At 43.0% G+C, this 13,356-nt stretch overlaps 1 protein-coding gene across 1 annotated transcript; it reads right to left on the reverse strand.

Annotated features, from left to right (window-relative positions):
- Positions 1–2,405: 2,405 nt before the first annotated feature.
- Positions 2,406–5,404, reverse strand: LOC146521345 (nuclear factor 7, ovary-like). The gene has a single exon (XM_085155041.1). The coding sequence runs from the start codon at positions 4,239–4,241 to the stop codon at positions 2,856–2,858; it is 1,386 nt and encodes a 461-aa protein (XP_085011167.1). The 5' UTR covers positions 4,242–5,404; the 3' UTR covers positions 2,406–2,855.
- Between the last annotated feature and the right edge of the window lie 7,952 nt (positions 5,405–13,356).

Below are 13,356 nucleotides of genomic sequence, written 5' to 3' on the forward strand. Positions count from 1 at the left end.
ACACATATACAAACAAACAGTACACAAGACACAGAACAGAAACATACACAATTCTTACATATTTACATGAAGGACAATGGTTACCAAAAACTGAGTACCATACTGTTGTTAAATTAAATTAAATTAAATACAGATAAGAGGCAACCCTGGTTATAGTGTGAATCGGTTGATAAAATAGTGCAAGAAACAGCGCTGATGTAAACATCTGTGTTTGTTGGGAGCAGTTCTGATTGTACAGTCTGACAGCTGCAGGGAGGAAGGACCTGCAGAAACGCTCCTTCATGCATCGAGGATGCAGCAGTCTGTCACTGAAGGAGTTCTGCAGTTCAGCAACATCTACATGCATGGGGTGGGAGACTCTGTCCATCAGAGATGTTATTTTGGCCAGAGTCCTTCTGTCTCCCACCACCTGCACTGGGTCCAGGGTGCATCCCAGAACAGAGCTGGCCTTCCTGATGAGTTTATCCAACCTCTTCCTCTCAGCTGCTGATAAACTGCTGCTCCAACATACAACACTGTAAAAATGACAGATGCCACCACAGAGTCATAGAAGGTCTTTAAAAGCGCTCCCTGGACTCCAAATGACCTCAGCCGCCTCAGCAGGTAGAGTCTGCTCTGACCCTTCCTGTAAAGAGCTTCATCCCTGTACTTATACTTTTGTGTTGCTCTCTCATCACATTTTCATTATTCTCATCACTGCTTAAAACAACACACATCTCTCTCTCTGTTTTTTTTAACTGTCCTTTCTCCAAAACAGAAAGTAGCATTACAGCTGTTTCAGGCTGAGAAACACCAAACACTCTTCGTATTATCATTCATATGTCATCCACACAACTATTTTATTTCTTTTTGTCCACTGGGCAGGTGACCTGCAGAATCATGTCTGCCCCAGCTGGATACCTTTTCACACACACCGTGACCTCAGACACGCTCACAATCACTTCTGCTTAGAGCACAATTTCACTTCATTCGTCAGACTTCTTTTAAGTTTGCAGCAGGCAACGTGACTGAGTATTGTGTCAAGATAAGTAGGAAGACCACGCTATAATGGACAGTTTAAGGAAAAGGTCAACTTTACAAGGAATCTTTTTGTTTTGTGTTTTGACAGAAAGATGAGACGTTTGATGTCTTTGAAGTCTGAGCTCTGGGCTTGAGTCACAATGTGGTTTGGTTAGCTTAGCTTAGCATGATGGCTGTAAACAGGGGGAGCAGCTAGCTTGTCTGTGTCCACAGTCAAAGATAAAGAGCAGCTGTACCTGGGCCTCCTTGTTCTGATGGTTGTTTGTCCATAACGGACGTCTTCAGTTCTCACTGCTGAGTAGACCACAGCTGAATCAGTCTCTGTGCAATAAACACATTAAAATTACTGCAACAGTGCTGTGATATTATTACACTACAGCGATGGAGACATTTCATTCTGTTCTTTTAAGCTTATTAAAAGCATTAAATGGTGTCTTTTTATAAATTTATAAATAGCAGCAACTTTTCACAGTATTTATTTTTAATCTTAACACCTCTGCAAAACAGTGAGAACAAAGAAATCAGGAAGTTTCTGAGAAAAAGAAGAAGGACGGCCACAGAGCTGCAGACTGATGCACTTTTACCACAGAGCATGAAGGAAACATGCAGGACCAGTGTTATCAGCCAAACCCAAACACACTGCAGCAAGAAGCTCCATCAAGTCACTGATGGATATAAAGGACGTTTTATCTGTTCAGTCTCTTCATATGTCTCATGTTCACATGTTCCATATCTTAACTGTGTGTACCGACAAACACGCATGTGTGGGCCTCGTCTGAGCCCTGACATTTATGGCTCAGTCACAGCACTGCTGAATGTGATGTCATCCAACAACAAATACCTGCTGTAGAGCTGCAACAAAGTCCTTCTAGAAGCAAATCCACCCACTCTGTCTACGTGGCTGTGGACACAATTTAAACACCGAGGCTTCAAAATGCAGCATCTACAACACTCACTCTGCCTCCATCCAGCCTTTATTTAGATTTGATGCATCAGTCTCCATGGTGATGAGTACAATTGGCAGCTGAAACTGTTGTGAACTTCTCCATGAGTCATATTTCCTGTTTCAGAGCTGCTGATTGGCTCTTTGGGCCCTTTACCTTCAGGAGTCATGGACGAAGCACTGAAGTCGTTCACAGAGAGAAGTGTGAACTGATCAAGCAAAGAAACTGAAACATTTCAAACGGAAGAAACTGAATTGTTTCCTAATTCCTGTGACTCTGACCTTTGACCTGTGTGTTTATTATCTTTATTATTTTTTAAATCTTTGATGTTTGATGTTTCCCTTTGAATCCCCCTGAAGATCCTGACAGTGAAGCACGTACATAATACTCCAGCCTTTCAACTCTGAGCTTATTTAGTTCTATTAATACACTGAAATCTCATTTGTGTCATGAAGAAAGTCTTTAATCAAACAGAATTCAAAGATCAGAAACATTTCATATATGGAGTTAAACATGAATCATTGTTTCAACAATAGATTTATTGTTGTCATAAACAGACAAGAAGACAACAACAAACTGCTCCTCCCATTCAACACATGTCAGTCCATATCCCAGCAAACTAAATCATCTCCATTTACACATCAAATAGAAACATGAATCACTTGTAATGATTAGAAACTTGATAGAATTTCAAATCTAGTTTGGGGAGTCATTCAGTGAGAAACAGTGAAATGATTTTCCATGTGAAAAGGTGGACAGCAGAAACAGAAAGAAACAGTGAGAACTAAAAGAGAAACAAAGAGCTTTGGAACAACGAGGCAGCAGGAGGACAGCTGCAGTTTAACAGCTTCAATTCACTGACAGGAAACAACATTAGAAATATCATCATCCTCAACTCATCTGCTGCACTGACACTGACACCTTCAACGGACACACCTTCACTTTATCATCAGTGTTAATGTATGGAAACATCCTGTGAGTGAAAGTGTGTGTGAAGGTGTGTATGTGTGTGTTAGTATCAGGATCAGAGAACGACAGCTTTCCTCTGTTCCAGTCCAGATTCACTCTGATCCTCTGGAACTTCTTCTGGACTGAGAGAGCAGATTCACCTGATGCTGAGTCTGCTGAGTATTTACCTTCATAGAAACATATTACCCATAATCCAGACCGTATGTCTCCCTTCCTCTGCACAGACTCTGCTGACACACCCAGTAACCACTCTGTACTGTCTCCAACATCAACATCCCAGCTGTGAGTCCCTGAGTTAAAGCCCTCAGAGCCCAGGACAGAGATGTAATCATCAATCCTCTCTGGATTATCAGGAAGCTGCTGCCTCTTTCCTCCTCTCACACTGGTCAGATCTTCAGACAGGATGAGTTTTGGATCAGCAGTGTTTGGGTCCAGAATGAGAGGAGTGTAGGAGACCACGTCCTTCATGTTGTTCCAGATGTTGAAGGTCAGGTTGCCCAGGTGTTTGGCCTGGTCTATCAGAGCTCCTGAGGGCAGCTGTGGATCATCCAGCAGGGGGCAGCGCTGGACTCTTTCCACTGCAGCCTTGTAGTTGTGCAGGAATGAGACGTCTTCAGCTCTCAGCTCCTCCTCTGTGGCTCTGACTGTGTCTGAAAGAGCTGCTATCTCTCTGCTCAGAGCCTCCATCTTCTCCTTCATCCTCCCACTCTTCTGCTCCTCTTCCTCCCTCAGTGCAGCCAGCCTGGCCTCCTCTTCCTCTGCTAGAAACTGCTGAAGCTTCTTAAACTGCTCCTTAATCTGCCTCTCTGTGTGTCGGGCCTGGACCTTAATGTGTTCTGCTGTTTGATCAAACTTCACTTGAACTTCTTCACAAACCTTTAACTTCTTCTTTAAGGGCTCCAGAGTTTCCTGAAGTTCCTTCTTGTGTTGTTGTGCAGCTTCATCGATGGGTCTGAATCTGTGATTGGTGTGTTTTTCTGAGTCTCTGCAGATGTGACACACTGGCTGCTGATGGTCCAGACAGAAGAGTTTGAGTTTCTCAGAGTGCAGACTGCAGAGAGCCTCTGAAGCTCTCTGATCTCTCTCCTGTAAGAACGACTCACACAGGTTCTTTAAAGCCAGATTTAAAGGTGGATCATACTTTGAAGATCTTCTCTTACAAACTGGACACTCGTGTGTTGGTCTCTCTCTCCACCATCTCTTCAGACAGTCTTTACAGAAGCTGTGGCTACATGACAGAAGAACAGGATCTCTGAAGACCTCCTGACAGACCGGACAGCAGAGATCCTCCTCTGATCTGGAAGCCATTGAGTCTGTGAGTGAGGCTGAAAACAGCAGACAGGAAGTACAGTCAGTCCTGGCTCCCCTCCCTCCTCTACCACCTTCACTGAAACTTCCTTTGAGTCGTGTTTTTGCTCAAACTCACATTCAGTGTGTGGAGCGTCAGCAGCTTGAAGCAGCAGTGTTGGAGTTTTCCACTTTTCTCTCCTGTAGCTGGACTCACTCAGAGGAAGCTGCTAGTTTGGTCTGAGCTCAGTCTGATCGTCTGTGCGTCTCTCTTTACTGAGGACGAAGAACTTCCTGTTTCCTGGTTTGTCGCATTTGAGTGACGTGAGGGGAGGAGACAAATGTTGCTGTTTGACTTTTAACTAAGGTGTGTTTCAATCCTGCCTGCAGCTCAAAAACTGTCAAACAGGTTTTGTGTCTTTTCACCTCCACAGGTCACAACATGAAACCTGTTGTGAAGTTTATAAAATAAAGTGTCACTCGGTGGTGCAGCTGTTTGTCAGCTTCTATTTCAGACTTTGTTCTGCTTCTTGTTCAGGTTCCCAGCAGTGGGAGTGTAATGCAGTCACACACACACAGGTGGTGTTAAGGTGGATTCACTTAGTTACAGACTGTGGTGTTATTTCTTGTAACTAAGGGTGTGTTTCACTCCAAAGTTCAGACATTAACCTGCCAGAAGTTGTAAAAGTTACTAATAAAGAGCTTTTCTCTCATTTCACATGCAGGTCAGAGCATGAAAGCTGTGATGCAGCAGTTTGAGAGAAATTGCTGCTGATATAAAATATTTTTTGTGGTTTTACAAAATATATAAAAGAGCAGAAAGAAAAGAAATAAGTGTAAAGAGTGCAGCAAAATGCATGTTTTAGTGTGAGTTGGTTCATCTGATCTGGTTGTGTAAAAGTCACTGCATGACACTGAGTGTTACTTTTGTGTTACTGACACTCATCTCTGACATCTCTTTCTCTTACTTTCTTTTTTCTGTTATTTAGTCAAAAATCTTTCAAAGAAATAATGAATTCTCCACACGTGTTTGAAGGTTGCTGATACGTTCATCTAGCACAGACCTATTGCTGGAACGCCAAGACAATTCTACTACAATGGCAAAAACAAGACGCAAGTCACCAGAGCTCTTTGTGTTGCTCGTGCATGAGGGAGAGAACTGTGACGAGCATCGTTCCCTCCAAGTAAGCAAATGAATTTTAATAGTCAAACATAGAAATTAACATTTGCAAAATCATTCCAGCTTTGTGGTGCATCTCCTCCAGGTGTGTAAATCACACATGCAGAGTGGTTTGAGTTCCTCAGAGCTTCATAAATGTCTCTTCCAGTTGTTTCTATCACTGTCCATATGACCAGAGTCCAAATGTATGCAGACATGGGTATAACAAACATACCAGTTAGTTTTGCTGTTTGTCAATGTGGCTTTCAGTTATCTTCAAGGCTGCAGGCCTTTGTCAGCACTCCTGTTTTATGGCCTCTATCAACCCTCATCACCTCATTTCATGCATTCTTCCTGTGGGCGGATACTTATGACTCCTCTATTGTCCTTTCGTCTCTGCAGAAAACCTTTTTTGGAAAGGGTATTGGATTCAATTCTTTTACTGCTGTTATAACCCCACCTGTTGAGTCACTTCAGCAGTCTTGTTCATGATGCAAATGACAACAACAATGACACAAAGGAAGACCCTCTTCAGAGTGTCAAAGTATGCATAGCACAGTGACACAGCATTAGGTGATGTTCATAGGAAATTGCTGTCAGTCATTCCCCGTCACCACCATAGCTTCTGGTTTCTGTTCACAGAATAATGATGCCATCCTTGAACTTCCTCTCTGCACGGTCGATTGGAGCTTGGAACGCTCCCCTCATCCTTCAGATCTCCATCTGTTGTCCACAATCTCCTCGTGATTACCTCTGGAAAGCCCCGTGGCACAGCTCTCCATCCAATGCAGCTTTATGGTCATTGCTGTGGTTCCAGAATCTTCTCATGATGACCAGTAGGTCCCCAAACAGCATGACCTTTGACCTCAACCCCTGCCTGGGCTGTCAGCTATGGTCCCTACTTCTCGCTGGGTCTCTGAAGATTTCTCAGGAGATTCCACCCTTGGGATCATTTCTTCCAGCAATGCTCTGCTGCACCTGTATCTCCTTACTAGAGGAAAAACTTCTATTTGGAAAACATGTCAACCATCATCAAACCAAATTTTCCTTTCAGTTCAGTGAACTTCACTTATCAAAAAAATATAATTATTTATTATTTATTAATTATATTATTTGTTTATCACGTTTTCACTTTCACTTATAGGCCATCAAAGTGTTTCTTATCTTTACCCAAATAATTGGAGCAGAACTTAAAATCTATAAGCTGTAAAAACTTTATATTTGAAGACTGAAAGAGACCCAGGAAGTGGTCACAGGACGAGGGTGACAGACTGTCTGAAGTAGTTAGAACAAGACAAGGCTGTTGGACCAGGTGTGCTTGCTTTTGAAACTGTGTCTTAATTCCACCTGTTTCACATACAAGGGTCAGTTCTACAGGCAGGAACATGGGTGTGCCGTGGGCTCCCCAGTTTCACCCATTGTGGGTAACTTGTATATGGAAGACGTGGAAAAGAGGGCTTTGCTATCCTACCCTGAAACACCACCAAGTCATTGGTTCAGGTATGTGGATGACACCTGGGTGAACACACAAACCTCCATCTCTGGTTTCTTTGACTGGAGGTTGTTGATGATTTGATGCTTTCACAACACTGTATGTGATGTCACTGGTGATGTCATCTTCTCCATCTGCTGAAATGAGTTAAAGTAAACACTTTTATGATTTAAGAATCTAAATGGACCAAATTATGATGACAGAATGGAAACAAAATACCACAATGAATAAGAATGAATATGTACAAACCTTCAAGTTTCCTGTGAACACATCGTCTCACCAGCAGAACCAGTAACACCAGTAGAACCACAACATAGACTGATCCAACAGGCAACAGCACAGAGAGAAGAGGAGGAGAGAGTGATGGAGGTAGAACCAGGAGGCGGCGTGTTTGTCTAAAATAAAGCAAACACTGCCAGTAGCGGTTTTAGATACTGGCGACACGGGCGGTTGCCCGGGGCGGCACCGTGGTAGGGGGCGGCATCACGGGCATCGGCAAAAAAAAAATAAAATGCTCGTACTGGGAGTAAGAGCGCCCTCCGTTTGCGAGGTGCGCCTGCTGCTTGCGGCACAGGGAGGAGAGGTCGGGGCGGCGGGGGATTCACTGACCGGCTGGAGCAGCATCTAATAACCAAGTCTCAAAATAAAAGAAAATAAAAACAAACCAACAAACATGAAAACACCAGACATCATGATACAGACTTATAATTTGCACCGATGTTTTTTCAAAATTCTATACGTGAAAAGTGAGCGCGAGAGCCCTCGGTGCGCCTGCTCGCTGCTGAAGTCAAAGTAAACTTTATTGTCATCTCCACTACATACAGTCCAGTATATAGAGAGACGAGACGACGAGGCTCCAGTTACAGCAGTGCAAGTAAACAAACAATAAATATAAGAAGAGTAAGAAAATAAATATAACTTTAGGACTCGGGGTAAAGGGATCAATAACAATTTAAAATTTACAGTTTGATGATTTAAAGTCTCACACACAACCCGTCGAAAGGGGAGGGGGCCGGCTGCTTCCAAATAGAGCACATTTCATTCATAATGTTGTAAATCCAAGCCCATTATGTATTCACGATTTGAATCCTGGGTTGTGTGAAATCTCAGAAATAAAGTGAATCTGTGAACTAAGGTGTAGGTGTGTTAGGTTATGTTGTGGTGATTCTCGAGTTGGGGGATTTGTGTTCATACTGGAGTGCAAAATTAAAACCAGTGGAAGATGGACAAGAATAGTTCAAAGCCATCAGGTCCTCAGTTTAGAAAAAAGAGAAAAGAAGAGGAGGAGAAACGAGCAAAAGATGCAGGTAAGCAGATGTGTGATTGGATAATGGCAGGTCATCCTGAGACAATCAGAATCAGAATACTTTATTAATCCCTAAGGAAATTATGTGTGTTACAGTTGCTCCAAGAAGAAATGGTAAAAATAGTAACAGTAACAGACTAAACTCCAAACATTATGTTACAGATTTTAATATTAATTAGTCATTGTCAGTTGTTGATTTGTCCTGTTCTCATTGTATGACGAATTATGATGGCTGTTTGGTAGCTGTTTGCATACTATGTATACTATCTCTCTCTTCATATGTGTGTGTTTCTCTGGTGAAATTCAGTATGGTTCCGACAACAGTTTTATATTAATGTATAATCCTTAATATGTTTTATTTTGCTTTCTTGTCCTTTTTTCATTTATAAAGCAGCTGCTCTGCTGTAACACTCAGTGTAACCAGTAGATGGCAGCAGATTTATACTGAGCTTCTCCTCCAGGAGGAGGAATGAAGTAAAAAAACAAAACTTGGCGACCACGTGGTGACAGAAGCCGGTTTTTCTCCTCTTTTACTGGTAATTGTAACATTGTAATTAGGCTTCTTTTTTTTGCTGTTTTTGTTTTGAACAAACAAATACAAAAAGGAGAAAAAAAATGTTTCTACTCATGAAAACATTTAAGCTGCTACCAGAAACTGACAACTTTTAAATCTGTTGTTTGTTTGTTTTTCCAATGTCAGCTGCTTCCTGGTATATTTGTTGTTGAGTAAGGAAGTAAAACTCTTCAGCATCAAACACACAGTGATGGTTTTTCAGTAAAGCGCACTTTAAAAATGTAAGTAAACTATAGAATACATTGTTTGACTTGTTTGAGTCGAATTGAGAGAGAAATGAAAGTGAAACACATAAAAATCTCTGTAACATGTGGATGTCCTCTGCTCTGAGGTGCTGGGGGACCAGTTAGAGACCAGCAGCTGGACGTCAGTGGTTGGACTGGTGGACTACTTCAGTGAAGAGTAGACGACGTCTTGGTTTATATCTGACCCTGATAGACTGCAGGTCATAACTTCTTACCTGAAGTTCAGTTCACCTGACGCTCAGACCGGCGGCCGCCTCGGGTCTCTCCTCCTCCCCCTTTCCCTCCTCCACCTGCTGCCTCCACCACTTGCTAATGTTAATGAATCTGTGGAAGCTCCGTGATAGCCACCACACAAAGTAACAAATAACGACCTTATCTAAATCCCAGTAACAGTTAACACGTTCCTGATGTTGTCATAATAACTAGTTACCGTGCTCGTTACCACAATAGTAACGTAGTTACTGTAACGCGGTTACTGTAACGTAGTTACTGTAACGCGTTACTTAGTCCCCACACTGGACCGACACAGCTCTGCAGCTCTCAGCCTCAACACTGGATCCTCACAGAGCTGTGTGCTGAGCCCCTGCTCTATAATCTGATGAACCCTGATGACACCACAGTGTCCAGGACAAACCACCTGATCACTGACTTCAAGAAGAAAAGTAACAGACAGCTGGAACCACAAAGAGAGGGTCAGGACTTCCTGTTTCTGTAAGTTTACCTCAGGCAGAAATGACCCAGGGTCTAAACACCACAGAGCTGGTTAAGATGACACAGCAGAGACTTTCCTGAGGGTCCTCAAGAAGATCGCCATACCATGGCTCCACATGTTAGCATGTTGCTTCTGTGTGTGGTTTTGCTGTTGCACAGAAAAAGGAGCTCCACAGACCTGATAAAGGAGGAACTGAATGGTTGACATTCAGTTTCTCAGAGCAGCTGAATGAAGCTGTGAGGAACCGAATGTTAGTTAATTGCACAGAACATTAAAGAAGTGAGTTATTAAGTATATTTTCACATTTAGTAAATATGATAGCAGTCTTTGATCTGTCAGAGTTTAAAGAAATGCTCTTAATGATAATAACAGATTGCATGTATATAGCGCTTTCTAGGCACCCAAAGCGCTTTACAATTGGTTCACTCTAACATTCACACACTGGTGAAGGCAAGTTACAGTGGTAGTCACAGCTGGGGCAGACTGACAGAAGCGAGGCTGCCATATCGCGCCATCGGCCCCTCTGGCCAACACCAGTAGGGTGCTGCAGCCACTGAAGGAGCTGCTCAGGGATGACGTCTACCACCAGCTCCTTGGTTTTATTAGTGTTGATCTGGAGGTAGTTCAACTGGCACCAGTCCACAAAGTCTCTGTACTCCTTGTCGTCCCCATCAGTGACGAGGCCGACTATTGCAGAGTCATCAGAGGACTATTGCAGGAAGCACTGGGTGGAGTTTGCAGTGTAGATGGTGAAGAGGAACGGAGCCAGAACCGTTCCCTGTGGGGCCCCCGTACTGCAGACGACCCTGTCCGCCATACATCCCTAAGTTCTCACATACTGTGGTCGGTCGGTGAGGTGGTCCAGAATCCAGGTGGTGCGTTGATGGTCCACTCCTGCTTGTCCTTCAGGACTGTGGGAAGATTGGTGTTAAAGGCACTGGAGAAATCAAAGACCATGATTTTCACAGTGCTCCCAGCGGTCTCCAGGTGAGAGAGGGAACGATGTAGGAGGTGAATGACAGCGTCATCCAGTCCAGTGCCAAGTAAAGCCGTCTTCCTCTGAGCACCAGCTTTTCTATTGGTTCAAACACAGAGGTGGAGGGCTACGTTTTCTCTTTGTGAAAAGACAACTTAAAAAAACATTCAAACATGAAGCTTTTATCTAGAAAAGCTAAAAAATGTATCATTGAGTAGTAGTTTTTCAACATAATCTGAGTTTTTGTGGTAAATATTTATATGTACTTATATGCCACAATTTTACTCTCTTAAGTGCTTTCTGTCTAACATTCAAACTGATGGATGCATCAGACAAAAACTTAGGTTTTGTATGTTGTCCAAGGATATTTGGCATGCAGACTGGAGCATCAAGGGATCAGATGAAGCCACTCCAGGAATGCCAACAATTATCCATCTGTTTAATGGAGACATCAATTGTCCCCTTGTGTCAACATCTTGTAGTTTGGTTAATGAATAAATAATAATCATGTTCCTCCCACATGGTTTATTTATGGCCACTAGAGGGAGATGTTGGACTTCAAAGACTAACATGGATATAAACAGATAAATTCAAATTCAAAAATTCAAATTTTTATTTGTCACATACACAGTCATTATGCTGTCCTCACTAAAGTTTGTTGCAGGCAACGTAATTTCAGCTATACAGCTAGCTTAACAATCTTTATTCCCAGCACTTCATCCTCCAAGAAACAGGCCGCTTGTTGTGTTTGGCAGGATTTAATGATGAAAATAAATTCTCTCTCTCTCTTTTTTGTAAAACTGTACAAAGAAAAGGAATACAAAATACACAATGAAAACATGTTCCATTACACTGGAGAATAACATTGCTCTAGTGAAAAACACAAGATCACAGATGAAGCATCTGCTGAAAACATACAAGCATCTACCTGCCTCCATATAATTTAACTCAAAACAGTGTCAAAACTTACTAATACACATTAAATGTATAGGAACTTACGGATGAAGCCGATATTGTGGACTTTAACACCAGGATTGCAGAGATTGCCATCAGATTACAAATGCTGTCACTGCAGCAGCTAAAGAGCACACTACTTCCTGTAGACCACTTCCTCTACAAAAAAGACATTCTGCTTAGTTACCACTAGGTGGTAGTAACACTTCTTAAACAACTATAATATGTCCGTTCCATGACACTCCCCGCCTGGCATATAAAAGATATGCCACTTTATGCCACAGTCTCAATCCCCTAGCTTGCTGATGGGTCATCGTCCTGTGGTGAAAACAACAAGATTACTTGAGAAACTGGTCTAGAGAAGACCTTCGCTGTCTGGTTCCGTATCACCTTAACTTCGACTTTCCTAACAAGTCCATCTCTGCTGGGAACAACCTTGACAATAATTCCCATAGGCCACTGATTCCTCTTGGTTTGATCGTCCTTGAGCAGAACAATATCTCCTTCTTTGAGATTAGGTTTCTGAGATTGCCATTTGTGCCGACTCTGTAATGTGCTCAAATATTCACGGCGCCACCTAGCCCAGAAGGTGTCTGCCAAGGCCTGAACTCTTTTCCACTGATTCTTGAGCAGATCCCCTCTTGAAAACTCACTTACAGTAGGAGAGGGAACACCCCCCTTCTGGGTCAGCAATATGGAAGGTGTTAGAATGAAAGGCGCCTCAGGATCAGTAGAAACTGGTATTAACGGCCTTGCATTGACAATGGCACTCACTTCAGCCATGAAAGTGGTTAAGACCTCATGAGTGAGTTTTACATGTCCAACCTGAAGAAGCATAGAATCTAAAATCCGTCTTGCCACTCCAATCATGCGCTCCCAAGCGCCGCCCATATGAGAGGAGTGAGGTGGGTTGAAAACCCACGTGCATTTTTGTTGAAGAAGGTAATCCTCTACGCTCTTATTGCCAGGATCCATCTTCAGCTCTTTGAACGCTCCAGTGAAATTGGTCCCACAGTCCGAGCGAAGCTGTTTGGCATGACCCCTGATGGGGAAAAACCTTCGTAGCGCATTTATAAAGCTTGAGGACGTCATTGTTTCAATAACCTCAATATGTATGGCTCGAGTGGACATACATGTGAAAAGGACGGCCCACCTTTTGTCTTGAGCTTGACCACCTCTGGTACGGCGTATCACCACTTCCCATGGTCCAAAAACATCAAGGCCAACATAGGAAAATGGAGGGTCAGCCTGAAGGCGCTCTGTGGGTAGGTCTGACATTTGTTGCTGCTCGGTTCTTCCTCTTAGTTTCCTGCATGTAACACACTTGTGAATAATGCTGCTGATGAGACGTCTCCCTCCAACAATCCACAGACCACTGTTGCGAATTGCACCTTCAGTGAAATGCCTGCCCTGGTGCTTTACAGCCTGATGATGATGACAAACAAGCAAGCTTGCTACATGGCTGCGGCTTGGTATTACTAGTGGATGGACTTCACCACTTTCAAGTTGTCCTCGACCAATGCGTCCACCTATTCTTAACATACCTTCGCTGTCGAGAATGGGTCGGAGTTTGTACAGAGTGCTGGTTTTCGGAAGGTCATGTTTCATTTTGATGCATTTCAGTTCTTCTGAATACATTTCTTCTTGCACACATTTTATGATGATCTGTTCTGCTCTGACAATGTCGACGACTGACAGGCCACTTTTGCACATATGCC

This window comes from Neolamprologus multifasciatus, chromosome 3, assembly GCF_963576455.1.
Source record: "Neolamprologus multifasciatus chromosome 3, fNeoMul1.2, whole genome shotgun sequence".
In the NCBI taxonomy this organism is placed as follows: domain Eukaryota; kingdom Metazoa; phylum Chordata; class Actinopteri; order Cichliformes; family Cichlidae; genus Neolamprologus; species Neolamprologus multifasciatus.

Bases quoted from the DNA above. Each gene is read 5' to 3' on its own strand.
- LOC146521345 (XM_085155041.1), bottom strand. From the start codon at position 4,241: ATGGCTTCCAGATCAGAGGAGGATCTCTGCTGTCCGGTCTGTCAGGAG.